This window comes from Pezoporus wallicus, unplaced genomic scaffold, assembly GCF_028554395.1.
Source record: "Pezoporus wallicus isolate ANWC-B61680 ecotype Strahan unplaced genomic scaffold, APGP_CSIRO_Pwel_v1 contig_5785, whole genome shotgun sequence".
NCBI lineage: Eukaryota > Metazoa > Chordata > Aves > Psittaciformes > Psittacidae > Pezoporus > Pezoporus wallicus.
Genome location: NW_026641150.1, coordinates 6,492,354 through 6,506,625, shown reverse-complemented (window position 1 = coordinate 6,506,625; position 14,272 = coordinate 6,492,354). Strand labels below are relative to the sequence as shown.

Sequence of the window (14,272 nt, the reverse complement as noted above, 5' to 3'; positions counted from 1 at the left end):
GGACGGGGCTTAGAGGAACCTGGTCTAGTGCAAAGTGTCCCTGCCCATGGCAGGGGGGTTGGAACTGGATGAGCTTTAAGGTCCCTTCTAACCCAAACCATTCTATAGTTCTATGAAGCAGGTGACAAATCTGTGTCTACAGAGTTAACTACAACAACAAATCAAAACTCACTTCTAAAATAACCATGGTACCTTTGAAGCATCCCAGCATTCTTGTCTTTTACTGATCCCATGGGCAGGTCCAAAGTCAGTGATGAATCATTTTTCCTACAAAGGCTCTTTAGCTGACTTTTTGCAAGACCTATCACTATCAGACACCTCCTACCTACCAGCCCCTTCCCAGTTGCTCCACTCATTGCTTTAACTTTTTCAGTTTTCTCAGTCCCAAGGAATGGTATGTTTTGGTACACTTCAATCTTTGCCCTTCACACAGGTGTATCAGGATAAAACTTTGGGGCATGCTACCAGAGGGGAGAACAAACACTCCATGTAATCCTTTCACAGGCTGATTAAAGTCTTATTTTGAAAACTATTCCATTTTTTCCCATCACTTTGACTGAAATGCTATTCCAGAACTCTGTGATGGCTAGAAATTCCTAGTCAAAATGAACAGTCTATACCTCTTTATTTTTGTGCCAATGCAATACTTTCATTGAAGCAGCATTTCTCTCCTGACACGGGTATTGAGAGAAGATGGCCATCTCCGCTTTCAGCCTTTATCTGCAAAGCCAAACACGGCACCTTAATTTCTTCCCAGAGATAAGCTCTCCAATATCCTGGCCATTTTACCCTTCTCTGCATCCATCCCACCACAGCCTCACCTCTTCTGGCAGCCAGATACTCAGAGCAGGACACTGGATCCCAGGAGGCCTCTATAGCTAGATGAGACAAAGGTCACTCTTGGATTTAAGCTCCCCAGCTCCTACTTAGACTTGTACAGGTCGGCAGAGAGGAAAGCATTCACCTTCCACCTCTAGCTCACCCTCTACTCCAAGGACACGTTTGAGCCATTTATCATCAAGAAAATCTGGGTGTCCAGACACCCAGATCACTGATGCTGGCTGCCAACATCAGACTACAGGATCCATTCCAGCTTCTTTTCAAACCCCAAAGTGCCAGCGTATGCTCCCTTGGCTGGACTTGCAAGGGCCCAGCCATCTGTGTTCGTACAGAGCATCTCTGGTGTAGGTGTAATGGGAAAATATTTTGCCTTTTACATGCAGTTGGCAAATGTACTAGCTCAAGCTTGAGGAAAATCTGACCCTCTTTGCCTAGGGGCCCCCTTCCTTTTCACATCTTTTTCAGACATTTTAAAAATATTTGTGAGTCATGGAAAATGGCAGGGAATTCCATGTCTAGCAAAGCTCCCAGCTCCGGCAGAAAAGCACTAATAAGAGGACACTATAAGGCTTTGTGAACAGAGGAAAGATCAGTAAGATCCCAGAGTGCTGAGCAACTTAATCTCTCAGGTCCCACGCTATTGTCTGAGGGTGCTGCTTTACTAGAAAAGCTAGATCAAAGTGACTAAAGAGGTTTCTGCTGTTAACTGTCTCCTCAGTTGTTGACCTTGAGACCAGAACAATTAAATGAAATGTGAAGCACCTCCTCAAACAGGTATGTCTCCTTCTCTGCCCTACATCACCTAAACACACAGTAGTGTGAAGTTACACACTTGGGAGAACCTTTTGTAATAAAGAACATCCTGAACTGCACAACGATCCTGCTGTGGTACAGATTTTTTCTCTCTTCTTAAGTGGACATATATGCTGTGGGTCCTAGCAATCGATGTTTGTGCTCTCCCATGTGTATGATAGAGAAAAAAAGCCTGGGATACCAAATTGCACATGCACACTTTGAAAAGCAGCTGCTGTATCAGGTATGCAATGTGAGACTCTGGGAATTGTTTTTCTGAATACTAAGTGTGGAAAATATCAATTGAAACTGCACTTACTCAGCCTCTCTGAAGAAATCAGCTCCTGAATGCCTTAGAGTCAGCACTCAAATTTAACAGCTACATATTAGAGATAATTAAAATATATGGCTTACAAATACTCTGGGCTTTTAAGTCCCTATTCAGAATCTACCACTACAGCCTCCTGTGCAAAAATCCTTGCAATGCACCTGTCCAAGAGATGTGCAGCCAGATCTTTGGCTGATGTCATTTGTCAGGCCTCTGGTGAAGTTAACTGGAGCTGTACCAAATCATATCAATGAAGAGCTGAAACATAATGTTTATAAACTTCTGAAAAATGCAAGTTAAACAGTTTGTATTCAGCTGGATACAGTCCATGTCACGGATCCACCTGGGCTGTGGATGCAATCCATGTTTTTCAAAACATGAGAAGTGTATTTACTGTGAGGAGTGGTCCTTCAGAAAACTACCATGCCAGCCCTGTACCAGCACTAAATACAGACATACTCTGGGATAATTCCCACCATCTTTGCCATCTGTGAGTAGAGAAGGCCACAGCAGAAAAAAGACCATTTTATTTTTCCTAAATTAATTTCTAGAACAGCACATTGCTTTAATTTCAAATTTGTCAAAGGGTTTCTACTTGTAATTTATCAAAGGAAAACAAAAAAGCAGTAAGAAATCCCATTGTGTTACCAACCAGAGGCAATGATTGCCTGCCTCTGCAGACAATACACAATTAGAGGGACTTGCTGCTTCCCATTTTGTAAATGTGCTGTGGGGAGCCAGTTGCAGGGAGTGTGGCAACCGGTAACTCTTGATCACTTAAGGATTTCTCTTTAGCTAATCCTACAATAAAATCACTAGAGAAGTTCAGAGGTTGTTTTCAGCACTTTATAAACAGGCACCAAAAGGAACTGGAGAAGACAGTTCATCTTTCCACTTAACTTTTTTACTTACCATCCAATGAAACTTTAATAAGTACAAAGGCAGGCCAATACTCCTGCAACTGAATGTTATGCATCTGTGTAACCAAGAAACGCATTACATCTGTAGGAAAACAACCTTTAAAGCACTTAGACATAAACTTTCTTCAGCTGCTTACCTGCGTACGCTCCTGTTTGCCAGATTCAACATAACACAAAAAGGCTACTGGTGTTTCAAAAGGGATCTGTCACGTCTCCAGACATTTAAATGGTGCCACAAACACCACAGGCGCTTTCAAGTTTGCATAGAGTTTTGCTTAGGTTCGGCTTGGATAGTGCACCCTATGGCTCATCAGCCGTGCTCTGGCTTCCCGAAGAATGAGTTATTAGGACTGCTCTGATCCCTTCACCAAGTGATCCCGGTATCTAACGCCCGGGAGGAGTCAGTCAGAGGAGAAACCACGAGTATCCCCCAGTTGCTAGGAAACAAGCAGGGAGATCCTGACCTGAATTCTTAGTGGAGGCTGATGTTGCTCAGGAAGTGTAAGCTGGGTATTTCCTGGAAAGTCACAGGCTTGCTGAAAAGTTGCTCTTGGCTTTGCAAAGGCTACCGCGAGCACCACCCCGGGTAAAGGGACAGCAGCCGAGCTATTTTTATGACAAAAAGGGCAGCTGTGGTGAAAACAGGAAATGCCCGTGCAAAAACAGAGGGCAAATTTTCTACTCTTTGTGCCAATTAACCTCAAAATGGGAACTCTGTATTTCAAATTTGGTCTTTAGATAAAGCGGGAGAAACCACGCACCATGTGCACAGCCTCAACGTTAACAAATGCAATAACAGAGCATTAAACGTGTGAAAATCAAAAAATTAAGGTTATCCCAGACATGTATGCTACAAAGCGTAATTCAAAGCCAAACTCATAACACAGAAAACTAAAGAGAAACAAATCAGGAAAGATAATGGTGACACAACAACTCTTCATTTTCATACCTTTTAAATATTTTTAGCTATTGCTATGCCACCATATTAATTATTCTATTTAGCTTGCAACCTCCTCAGCCTGCATTTGCTAAAAGATGAAAAGTAAGAGCTGTATCATGCCTAAAGAACTAAAGTGCCTCTGGGTCCCCTAGATAGGGCATACCTGACCCTAGTTATCCTGTACAGTGGAAGGAAATAATGACTCCTCAAATGCAGCATAATGTAAATGTCTCACGCAGACACGATTATCTGAGAAAAATGCCTGTTTGCTTTCTACTGACACCAAGGAACATCCATCCTCTTCACAAAACTGGCATAAAGCGATGCTGTGCACACCTGCTGGAGGGGCTGGTGAGGCCTGGAGGAATGAGGGGTGTTAGTGCAGAAACAAGCCCTGTCATTCCATCCAGGTGTGAGCAGCTCCTTCCCTGCTTGGGTGGATGCTTCCAGTCCTGGACAGGGATACCTGTGAGGACCTGCAGCCCAGCTAAGGCAGTAGCTGCAGTATCATCTTTGTAGAGCACACACTGCATGAGAGATTTGCCACAGGTATACCTACCACCCCTGCTACCACACAGGTATACCTACCCCCCTTAAAAGAGGGGTCTCGGGCACAGGAGGACAGGCTTCTCATGTCTGCGGAAGTCCAGCTATGACCTTAAAAAGGAATTCCTCCACAATTTGATAGCTTTTTATCTGTTAAAGGCTATGTTTTACTGGAAGGAAAATGCACAGAAGTGGCTTTGCAGAAATGCCAGACCATTTCAGCTGTGCAATGGCACACCTAATGCTTACTCCTAATGTGTGTAGTGTACCCCCAAAAAGGCGTTCTTTTCATTCAGTGGCCCAATACAGCTATGTTCAACACAGGCTCAGGGTCAGGCAACAGACTCCTAGCTAGGCTTGAAATCTCTCCCTCCCTCATAAATGTCCGCATTTACTCAGGGAATCAGTCTATCCCTGCAGCAATTATAACTGCCCAAAAGCAGATGAATATTAAGGTGCTTCAAGCACCTTTCTGAACAAGAGCCAAGGCCTGACACATTGATAGGAAAAATCACAGTTCTTTCGCTCATTTCCTTTCTCTCATCTTTTTGCAGAAATAGGAAGGGCTCAGTATTAAGTCCAATCTCAAAGCACTTAAATTTCCACACAAAACAGTTATGGATGTCATGACCCAGGGAGCAGCAAAGCTGAATTAATCCAGGTTTTAAAGATGGTCATAAGAAGAAAATCTTTATAGGTAATCAAGCATCATTTTGAGGAAGCAAACTGAAAATTTAAGATGTTAAATCACCTGCTGCTAAAGACAAGCTTATCAGTTAGATGATCAGAACACTGTGCAAGTCAGAAACCACAGCTCTGTGCAGTGCAGCTGTATTTGAAGTAGTGCAAGTATTCTAAAACAACTTTCTTTATGAAAGGCCATCTTAAAGATACTATCACCAGACGGCAAAATTATGCAGAGAACCTACCCACAGAAATATCTCTGCTTTAGACAGTGCCAGATTTATCTTCTACTACAGATTCTTCTTTTGCAAACCAAGTAGAGTCACTTCAGTGCATTTTTTTTTTTTTTCCTAAAAACTCTTCCAAATGGCCTCTGTTCAGCAACGCAGTAAGCCAACACTAAATTGTCTAAACTAATTGTCCCCTTTCAGGGACAAGAATTTCACATGTGACAGGGGAGATGACATACAAGAAAAATACTTCTGGCTTTTTCTGTATACAAACTGAAGGGCTGTATACACAGACAAGGACTGTCATGGGTAGAAAGCCATGGGAGATACCTGTTGATGAAGACAACAATGATTCAGGTAGGTGCCAGAATCCAGTGATCTGGCCACAGACGAGCAAATAGCTCAGTCAGTGACTTGCCAGTGACACTCTTGGCAAAGCTGTCAATTGTTGTATCACCACTCATTTTCTTAGGTATTTTCAAACACAACCTAAATGCTGTGAAGACTCACTGGCAGTTTCAAACTTTTTCTGGGCAGAAAAGGGGGTGTGAATGGTACATGGAGCAGAGTGGTAACAGTCAATAAAAGTGTAAATGGCAAAGAAAGTGCAGTTTTATACCAAAGTTAGAAAAAAATGTAGACAGGAACAATGCTGCTGGAAATGCTGATTCAAAGGAGAGCCCAAACTAGGCATCTTTATTTCCTCTTAACATTTCCTCTAGTCATGTCTGAACAGTAAGAACAGGTGAGTGGTAAAACAGATCTGGGTGGGGTACAGAAAAGCCATTTCATAGTGTCAAAAATAACCCATCACATCTTCCTATTATCTAAACTGGCATAACTCCACCAGCTTCATTTTATGCCAGTTTAAGATCTGGCATCCAAATGCACTAAGAGGACTACGACAAAGGTGGCAGTTCCTCTTACATGCTTCGCTTTGCCTGCAGGCAGGTTTCAGCAAGGCACATGTCTGTTCTAGGGGAAGATAGTGAAGGATTTAATCTTCCTGATGCATACACGAGGATGCTAAAGTACCTAACTCATCAAACACACTTTGCAACAAAATATATTGTTAAAAATTTGCTTTACTCAGCTATGCATTTGTATAACACAGTTCAAAATTGGACACAGAAAGTCAAATGCTGCTGTCCAAATCTTCAGGCCAAGGTATAGCTTTGCAGTAACTGAGATAGTACATAATCCAGTCACATCTCCACACACATCAGTAACACAGTACTGAGAAGTCTCCTGGTTGTTCAGATGCAGAAGGAGCTACGTGAAACACTGATTCACGCTGATGAATTGTAACCAAGCAACACTGCCAGCATCCCTCCAGCCCATTGTTCATCTGAGCTGGGGAGAATAGCAGCAGAACAGCACTGAAAACCTGCCAAACTCCAACTTCCCCAATTAAAGGATACGATCCCTCTAACACTAGATATAGCAAATTCTTTAACCAAAACATAACAGAAATAAACCGTTAACTTCCCTCTCAGTAAAAAGATAGTGATAACCCTGAAGGCAGCACATTAATTCCTGTGTGTCCATGACTCTCTTGTAAATAATCTTTACAAAAGAAATAGTTCAAATTTACTTTACACAAAAAGCACAGGGCAATGAATTATTCATCTGAGCAGAGGGACAGAAATACTGCCTTTTTGTTAGGCTGGCTATTGGATGCTGAGGGAAACTGAAGACAACTTTCTCAGCCACAATAACCACTAACAACACAGATGAGATGAAAAGGAAGTAGATACTTGAAAAATTCGTGCAGTGAGAGCTGGCAACCATTTTGCATTTAAGTGTCTGCAACTGAGAGTTAACACACACAATACAGACACTCCATCATCATTGACAAGAACCTTTCTATCAATGGAGGCACTAAAAAATGACAGTACTGAATGTTTTGCTTTTATTGCAGTTAGGTCTGAGTGGTGAGATTATCTGTTCTGTTTAATGCCATGGATCTGGACATCAAGACCAAATTCATTGTAAAATGATCCACCATTGCTCTTGATGGGAATAAGAAGATGACAGAGTCTGTCAATAAAACTGCTTGTTACTAGAGGTCCTGAATTCTCAAGATGCGTCACAGTCCCCACCATTTTATCGGTGGGGGGGAACGGGGATGGACGGGGGGGACAGGAGGGGGACAGGATGGAGGGGGGGGATCTATGAGTTAAGAATAAGATACTTGTTCTCATGTAAAAGGCTAATAGCTGTGTGCATTTCTCAGTGTATAAAAACCAAAGTACTGACCTGTAAAATAGAAATAGTAATAACATCTGCTAGACTTCTGGGATCTGAAAACACATTCCCTGAGAGCAAGTTTCCAAAAGAAAGGCTGGGCACTTATGCAAGATACCACTTCCATTTTCAATGAATTACGCTTCTCTTTTGAAACTCTCGTTAAAAGCCTGAGTGCAAAACCACATACATCTCTCTTTGGGAATAAAAGCAATACGGTGAAGCGACAACTGCCATGGCATTGCCACAAAACCAGATTTATCAACACCTTTCAGCATTTGGGATATACTGGATCACATTCTTTATTTACTCCCTGTTCTTCCTTTTCTACAAACCAGATTCCTAGATGTGGTCTTCTCATAGAACAGCTTGGGTTAAGAAGCGACCTTAAAGATCATCTAGTTCCAAACTGCCAATGGCAGGGACATTATTTCTCAATCCCATCATGGGGAAATCAAGCAGTCCTGTATTCACTATTCTCTGTGGAGTACTATCAGAATCGCACACTGGCAGTAATGGTTCTGCTTCTTTGTCTCTCTGCTTGGCAGTTTAGGGTCTTTCTTATATAAGTTCCCAAGGCTGCCAAAGGTTTTGATACTTCACAGGACTTCTTACAGGGTCAAAGTGAGCTCCGCACAGCATGAGTTCCCACCAGCTTCCTCTCAGCTGTGAACAGATATTTGAAGCAGAACTTGGTCTCATCTTCTTCCTTCCCCTCATATGTCTGCCAGATGGCTTTATTTAATGTCTATTCCCTAGACTGGCTCTTAGATTGATTTTTTTTCCTCTACATTTGCCATCTGCTGGTCCAAACAGCTAAATGATACACTCACTTTTCAATCTCATGGCATTGATTCATTCTTGCTGTCAACTTGGCATCCAAAATAGTATGGTATGCAGACCGGCAGATCTGGGTAAGGCCTTGCTCCACCAACAGGAATTTTCTCCTTGTGCCTTTGAGAGCCATTACCACAGTAACAAAGTCATAAGAGGCAAGTAAGCACAAAGCCAAAATGAAAGACAAGTACTGAGAGGAACTGAACCATACTGTCTTAACAATGGAAAGTGGCCTGTGGGGCTGCTATTGCCTGGAAGCTGGATTTTTAGCCCCAGCAGCTGGAGTTGTGTAGCCCTGCGCAAAGAGAAGACATCATGTCATGCAGCAGCTAAAGGCAGAGAGAACTGCATGTGAACTTCCAAAAGAAACAAATGCTCTGTGGAAAAAAACCCTGACTTAGATCCTCCAAATTATCTTCCAAAGCCTTGCTCTTTTCAGTGACAATGCATGGGGGCTCTTGTGAAGTAACTGATGTGAATATGGGTAGCATGTCTGTGCCCTGCAAGGTACCAAGCCTGAGCAGCACTCCAAAGAAGAGGTAAAGGCCAGGACAGAAGCCCACAAAACTTCAACAGCAGCTGGCTGGAAAGGGTGTGGGGAACATGAGAGAGGCAGAAGGAAGGGAAAGATGCTGAGAAGTCTTGCTATGACCCCACCTGAATACCTAACAGCAAGGTATTACTGAGTTGCCTGAATGCACGTGTTTTACCCATCTTGTTACTTTAGACTCAGAGTTTTTTTAGAGATGTTTCCGTCTCTTGAGTGTTTGCACAGTTGAAAGTACAATAGCTCCTTGTGCTGACTGAGTCCTGTGAATACCATGAGAATACAGTTAAATAATAAGAGCAGTAAAAAGCCTGGTGCTATTCATACTTGAGATCTTGCACGGCTCTGGACAAATCATAGCCACAGCAACACTCTCAACAAACACATTTTCTAGTCCTCTCATTATTATTGTTGCTTTCTCTTAAAGGTATATAAAAGACAGAAAAAAAACCCTCCCTTTCATGAAAAAATATTCATTTCATTTCAAATCTGAATGCCACAAAAGACCAACAGTTTATCCAAATTGTCCAAGTGAACAAAAGCTTGAGAACTCCTAGTTCAGTGTTTCTCTGTATGCTTAACCTTGCATATATACTTGCCTTTTTCTGTTTTTCTTGTGGCTTTGGTGTCTCAGCTGACATCCTAACAGCCTGCCTGCTCTCAGGTTTGCATCCCACGGTGAAGTAAGTAGGAATAGTGTGAGGTCTGTAGTGTCTAAATCCCTTAATGTTCAGACAAATGCTGACGCTACAGTGCTGGTCCTAGTTTTCCAGAGCTTCTAACTTCAGTTACGAAACCAATAAACCTATCCCAGTTGCTCAGTGTCCTTGGTCTCAGCAGCTCTGATTCCCTAATTACCCAGTGAGTGTCAAATCAAGTGCAATTAGACTCAAACACAACTGAAGAACAAGCTGTATAAATTCTTTTGCAATGCAAATTCCTTCAGTACTGAACTGTACGACACTGACCCGCCTGCTCCAGGCCCTCGTGCCATTCAACACTTCATACACAGCCCAGGCTTCAAGGGAGTGGTGCTGAGAAACAGATTTCTTGAAATTCTCAAGCTGTTTCATGTTCTTCACATTACTGGTTCACAATCAGATTTCTGGTTGTCACCACCATGAATGGAAGGATGATTAAAATTCAGTGACAAGTTATGAAATGTTACATCTGCTCAAGAAGGTAGAACAACCAGCCAAAAATAATGCATCACAAAAATGTGTAAAACAGCACCAGATCTAGCCAGAGCCAGCACAAGCTAGGTCTATATTTGAATGCTGAACTGGTACAGATGTTAGTAGGTGTACTGAATAAAGGACAGGAAGACTGTACCACCAGACTGCATGTCCATGGCAACCAAGGAAGGGTCTCCTGGGGAAATGAGTGGTGACATGGGGAATAAAAGAGCCTTAGTCTTTTCCCCTTTGCGTTAGGGCTAAATAGCTTTCATGTTACACAGCAACATGATTTAGGTTTGGGCCATGTTCACTCCCAGATAACAAAAGCAGTAAGGAAAAAAGACAGCATGGCATTTTCAGTCCTCAGAGGGCTTGTCTAGCTTGCACTGTGGCCCATGTCCTGCATGCTCACAGCTATTATTCCACCTAGGCAGCACTTGATACAAACACACCCAGCCATATTACAAACAACCCATTATAATTTACACAATACAGTATAGTAACCAAGACATACACTGGAGGCATGCAAGCTCAAGAAAGGCACAAGAACCTGCTATGCAGCTATCAGTATACAGCATTTAGGCACAAATCAGAATCACTTAGTTTGGAAGAGACCTTTAAGATGATTAAGTCCAACGATTAACAGCACTGCAAAGTACCTGTAAAGCTCATTTCTCTTTGTGTATACAAGTTTATTCTGAATACATTTATGATGATTTCATTATGTCTGCTATAGGCAAGGTTTAACAGTATTTACTCTAATAACTACTTGTAAAAGTTCTATTACTGTTGAAGGACAACATTCACAGAAAGAATTAGCAATTGCATAAACAATGAAATGATTGATAACTCCATACAATGCATGATGATACCAGTCTGCCCCCACATGCGCCTACTTTGATGATTCAAAGGGCAACCCCTTGAGCTCCCGCTCTGCTGTGTACCCAAACAACCCTTGCAGAACCACCATCTCTCTCCATTTCCTTCCAGTTATCATTGGGTGGCTTACACTGAGTTGAGCTCATGTGGACTCACTGCTGGGTACCTGCATGCTGAGCTGACAGGCAGGAAGCCAAACAGAACAAAAGAAAGAGGCTCCATCTACCCTGCTGCTGTCTGTAACCTCTGAAGTAGCAGGATGAAAAATTATTACAGTTACTTTTAATAATATCCTTTTCTTATTCTTCCCTGCCACAAATTTCAGTTTATTCTATTTGTGAGTCTGACAGCGCTCTGCATGTGGTCCATTTCTCTGGCTTATTCCTGGTGCAGGTTCTACCTGGGCTTCCCTACAGGCATGAAACAATGACATCAAAAAGAGAAGGGGAGAGAAAGAAAACCAAGGCAATAGAGCCTTAACATACTCAAAAAGCCATCTGAACATCCAAATAGGAACAGAAACACTTCTTTTTAAGTATCTTGTTTCCATACTATACTATCTAGATGGTATTTCTTGTAATAGTTTGTTCTAAAATAAGTTGGGCATGGTACTAAATATTGTATGATTTCATATCATATAGCAGAGCTAACTGCTTGCCTAATCTGGAATAGATTCTTAAATTCTACAGTGCCTTTAAGAAAATGGGGCTTAAGTACCTTTTATTTCTCTAATGACATATAAGCCCCGGAAAAAGCAATTTCCTCTCTATTTCAGTTGGTTTTGAAAGTCTTAGAATTGACAGTTGTATGTAAACAACTTACACCTTCCCTTTTACAACCACCCAAAATCAGCATTGATTTATGCAGCACACAGTGTCTTTATATCTTGATTAAGTTCCCTTCAGGTTTTCGCTGTAAGCCAGTGATATTTTATTAGAGATAACAGTGATACTTGCATTAATTTTCTTCATCATATTCAGTTGCTTGTGCCTTTGGCAGGTGGTATAACTTCTAGGTCCTTTCTGTGGGAAGACAATAGGATGAATAGCTTTTGATGGTGTTTTTAAGTCCATCCCACATGCAAGGGGCAGGTTACAGCTGCACAATGAACCTTGGTTCTGACAAATTCAAGTTTGTGCTTTGACTCAGCAGAGTAAATAACGCTCTTTTCAAGCAGTCTGCACAAAGTTGTCAGGGTGTTCTGGTTTAATACACAGCACGTTATCAGACGTTACATATCCAACATAATTGGTTTCTGAAGTGGTTTCCCCCGGTATTTGATAATTTGCTGCTCCTAAGCAAAGAGGCTGAGAGTTTAAGAAGAAATGGCAGTAAGACTCATTAAAGTTTGAAGTTCATTTTGATTAAGAACCTTTTTGTGTAAGCAGACCACTTGCATGTTCTTATCGCAGTAGCTCTCTCACCTACACTAGCAAATGGCTTTTGCTTCCTTACCCTAGCCTATTAAAACAGATATTGTCTCCAGATCACGCTGTACAGACCTGTTGTGGAAGATAATATTTTAATGACACAACAGCAGATTCTTGGGCCAAGCTAATCCAAGCTCCCAGCTTTAGTTCAAATCTGATAGCAAAGTACAGAGTTAGGATGACGCTGAGTGCTACTGTAAATTCCAGCCTAATTCCATCCTGAAGAGTAGATGGAGTGATCACTTACAAGTATTATGATGAAAACTGTATGTTGGTCAGTTTACTTTGCCTTATGCTTCAGAAATAGAAGCTATTAACAACTAATCAGATAAGAAAAGCTAATAGGAAATGAGGCTTTACAATGTGGAGATGCAGCTGACAAAATTTAGTGCTGCAGGAGCAGATGTGGTTGGAAAAACAATGAAATACTTTTCAGCAGAGTTTGCAAGTTTGTTTTGCAGAGATGGAGTCAGGACGCCCCTGCTGAAGGCTCCGACCACCATCACCCACAGATGCAAAGTCCCCATGAGTTCAAGAGGAAGGTTCATAGTAAGATGGACCTATTTGCACACATGGCCCTCTCTTATGGCCCAAATTATCGTTGTGCTACAGCTTGTGACTTTCATTCAGAATAAGACCACAAAGCCGCTGAGATGGTTATTAAACCACATATTTAACCAACATGAATAAAAATTACAGATGTAGACTTGAAGGCTACAGTCTAATTGCCAGCAAACCCACTTACATATTTAGCTTTTACTAAGAAATTTGCTACATCGGGATCACTGCGAGTGTTGCAGAGAAAATTTCTGCTGAGTTTCAAGATAGCTGACCAAAAATCTTTTGTGCAGTCATGACAAACAATTCTCAGCGCTGTCTGCTCACAGAATCATTTGCATGAGATTCACAGGACCACTTTTTACTAAAAAAAATCATCATTGAGAACGGTTGTGGAAACAATCTCTTCACTCTAGAGCAGACAGCATTTCCTTAAAGCACTCCACTAGAGTTCAAATATAAACCCTTGTGCTAACAGCGCTGTTACACAAGAGATGGTAACAAGCTGAAAGAGCATAATCTTGTCAAAACAGCAGGTCAGCTAGCATTATCTTTCTGTATTCTGCAGACTCACTGCAAATGTCGGAAAGGAAACAGACCATTTACTTGGTTCAGGTATCTCTAAAATGCACCAACCTCCAGTCCCATAAAAAACTTTGAATGTTGCCTGTTCAAGGACTGAAGCCCACATGGGGATTCTGGAATATCGCATATGCAGTATTAAATTATTACACACTCATGATTTCAACTTGCTTCTAGGAAAAAAATGTCTCTCTTTTTCTCCTACCATCTTCCACTGTTAAATTTCACGCTAAAAGCCAACAGGAAAATTAATGACCCAAGTTATTGTTGTGACCAAGTTAATCATCACTGAAGCAACGGTTGTAATTCAGAGCAAGCACAAAATGCAACAGAGCTTCTTTATCCAAGAAGATACCAAGAGTAACAGAGCCATCATCTATATATACATGGCAAGCTCAAAGAAGTGACTGATGCTGTTGGCCAAAGGAGATGTCCCTTAAGATTGCTGTCACAAATGCAGATATTTGTATGGCAGAGATGGAAAAAAGAAAGGAAAAGAGATACTCTGTAGGAAAAGCAATACAGCAAAGGCAGCAGAAAGTCTGAGAGAGTGAGAACAGTTGTTGGGAAAATGCCTAATGACAGAGCACCACCACCTCACTGGTGGCAGAACAGAGTAGGAAGTGATTCTCAGAGAAGCCTCCCTTCTCCTAGTTGCATTCTGCTTCATCCATGGAATCAAGGTTTGGATAGGTTTTTTTCTAATTATCAGGCCTGGATCTGACTTCATCACC

At 41.7% G+C, this 14,272-nt stretch overlaps 1 protein-coding gene across 7 annotated transcripts in view; it reads right to left on the bottom strand.

The window, feature by feature from the left end:
- Positions 1-14,272, bottom strand: part of CRACDL (CRACD like) — a 65,789-nt gene that overhangs the window by 40,242 nt on the left and 11,275 nt on the right. For 4 of the 7 annotated variants that reach the window (XM_057422247.1, XM_057422248.1, XM_057422252.1 and 1 more), the window contains exon 1: positions 3,018-3,143. The exons of the other annotated variants lie outside the window; for them this stretch is intronic. In XM_057422247.1, coding sequence (XP_057278230.1) covers positions 3,018-3,049 — 32 coding nt within the window. In that variant the 5' untranslated portion in view covers positions 3,050-3,143. Of the gene's footprint in view, positions 1-3,017; positions 3,144-14,272 lie in introns of those variants that run through there. 7 annotated transcript variants of the gene reach the window in all.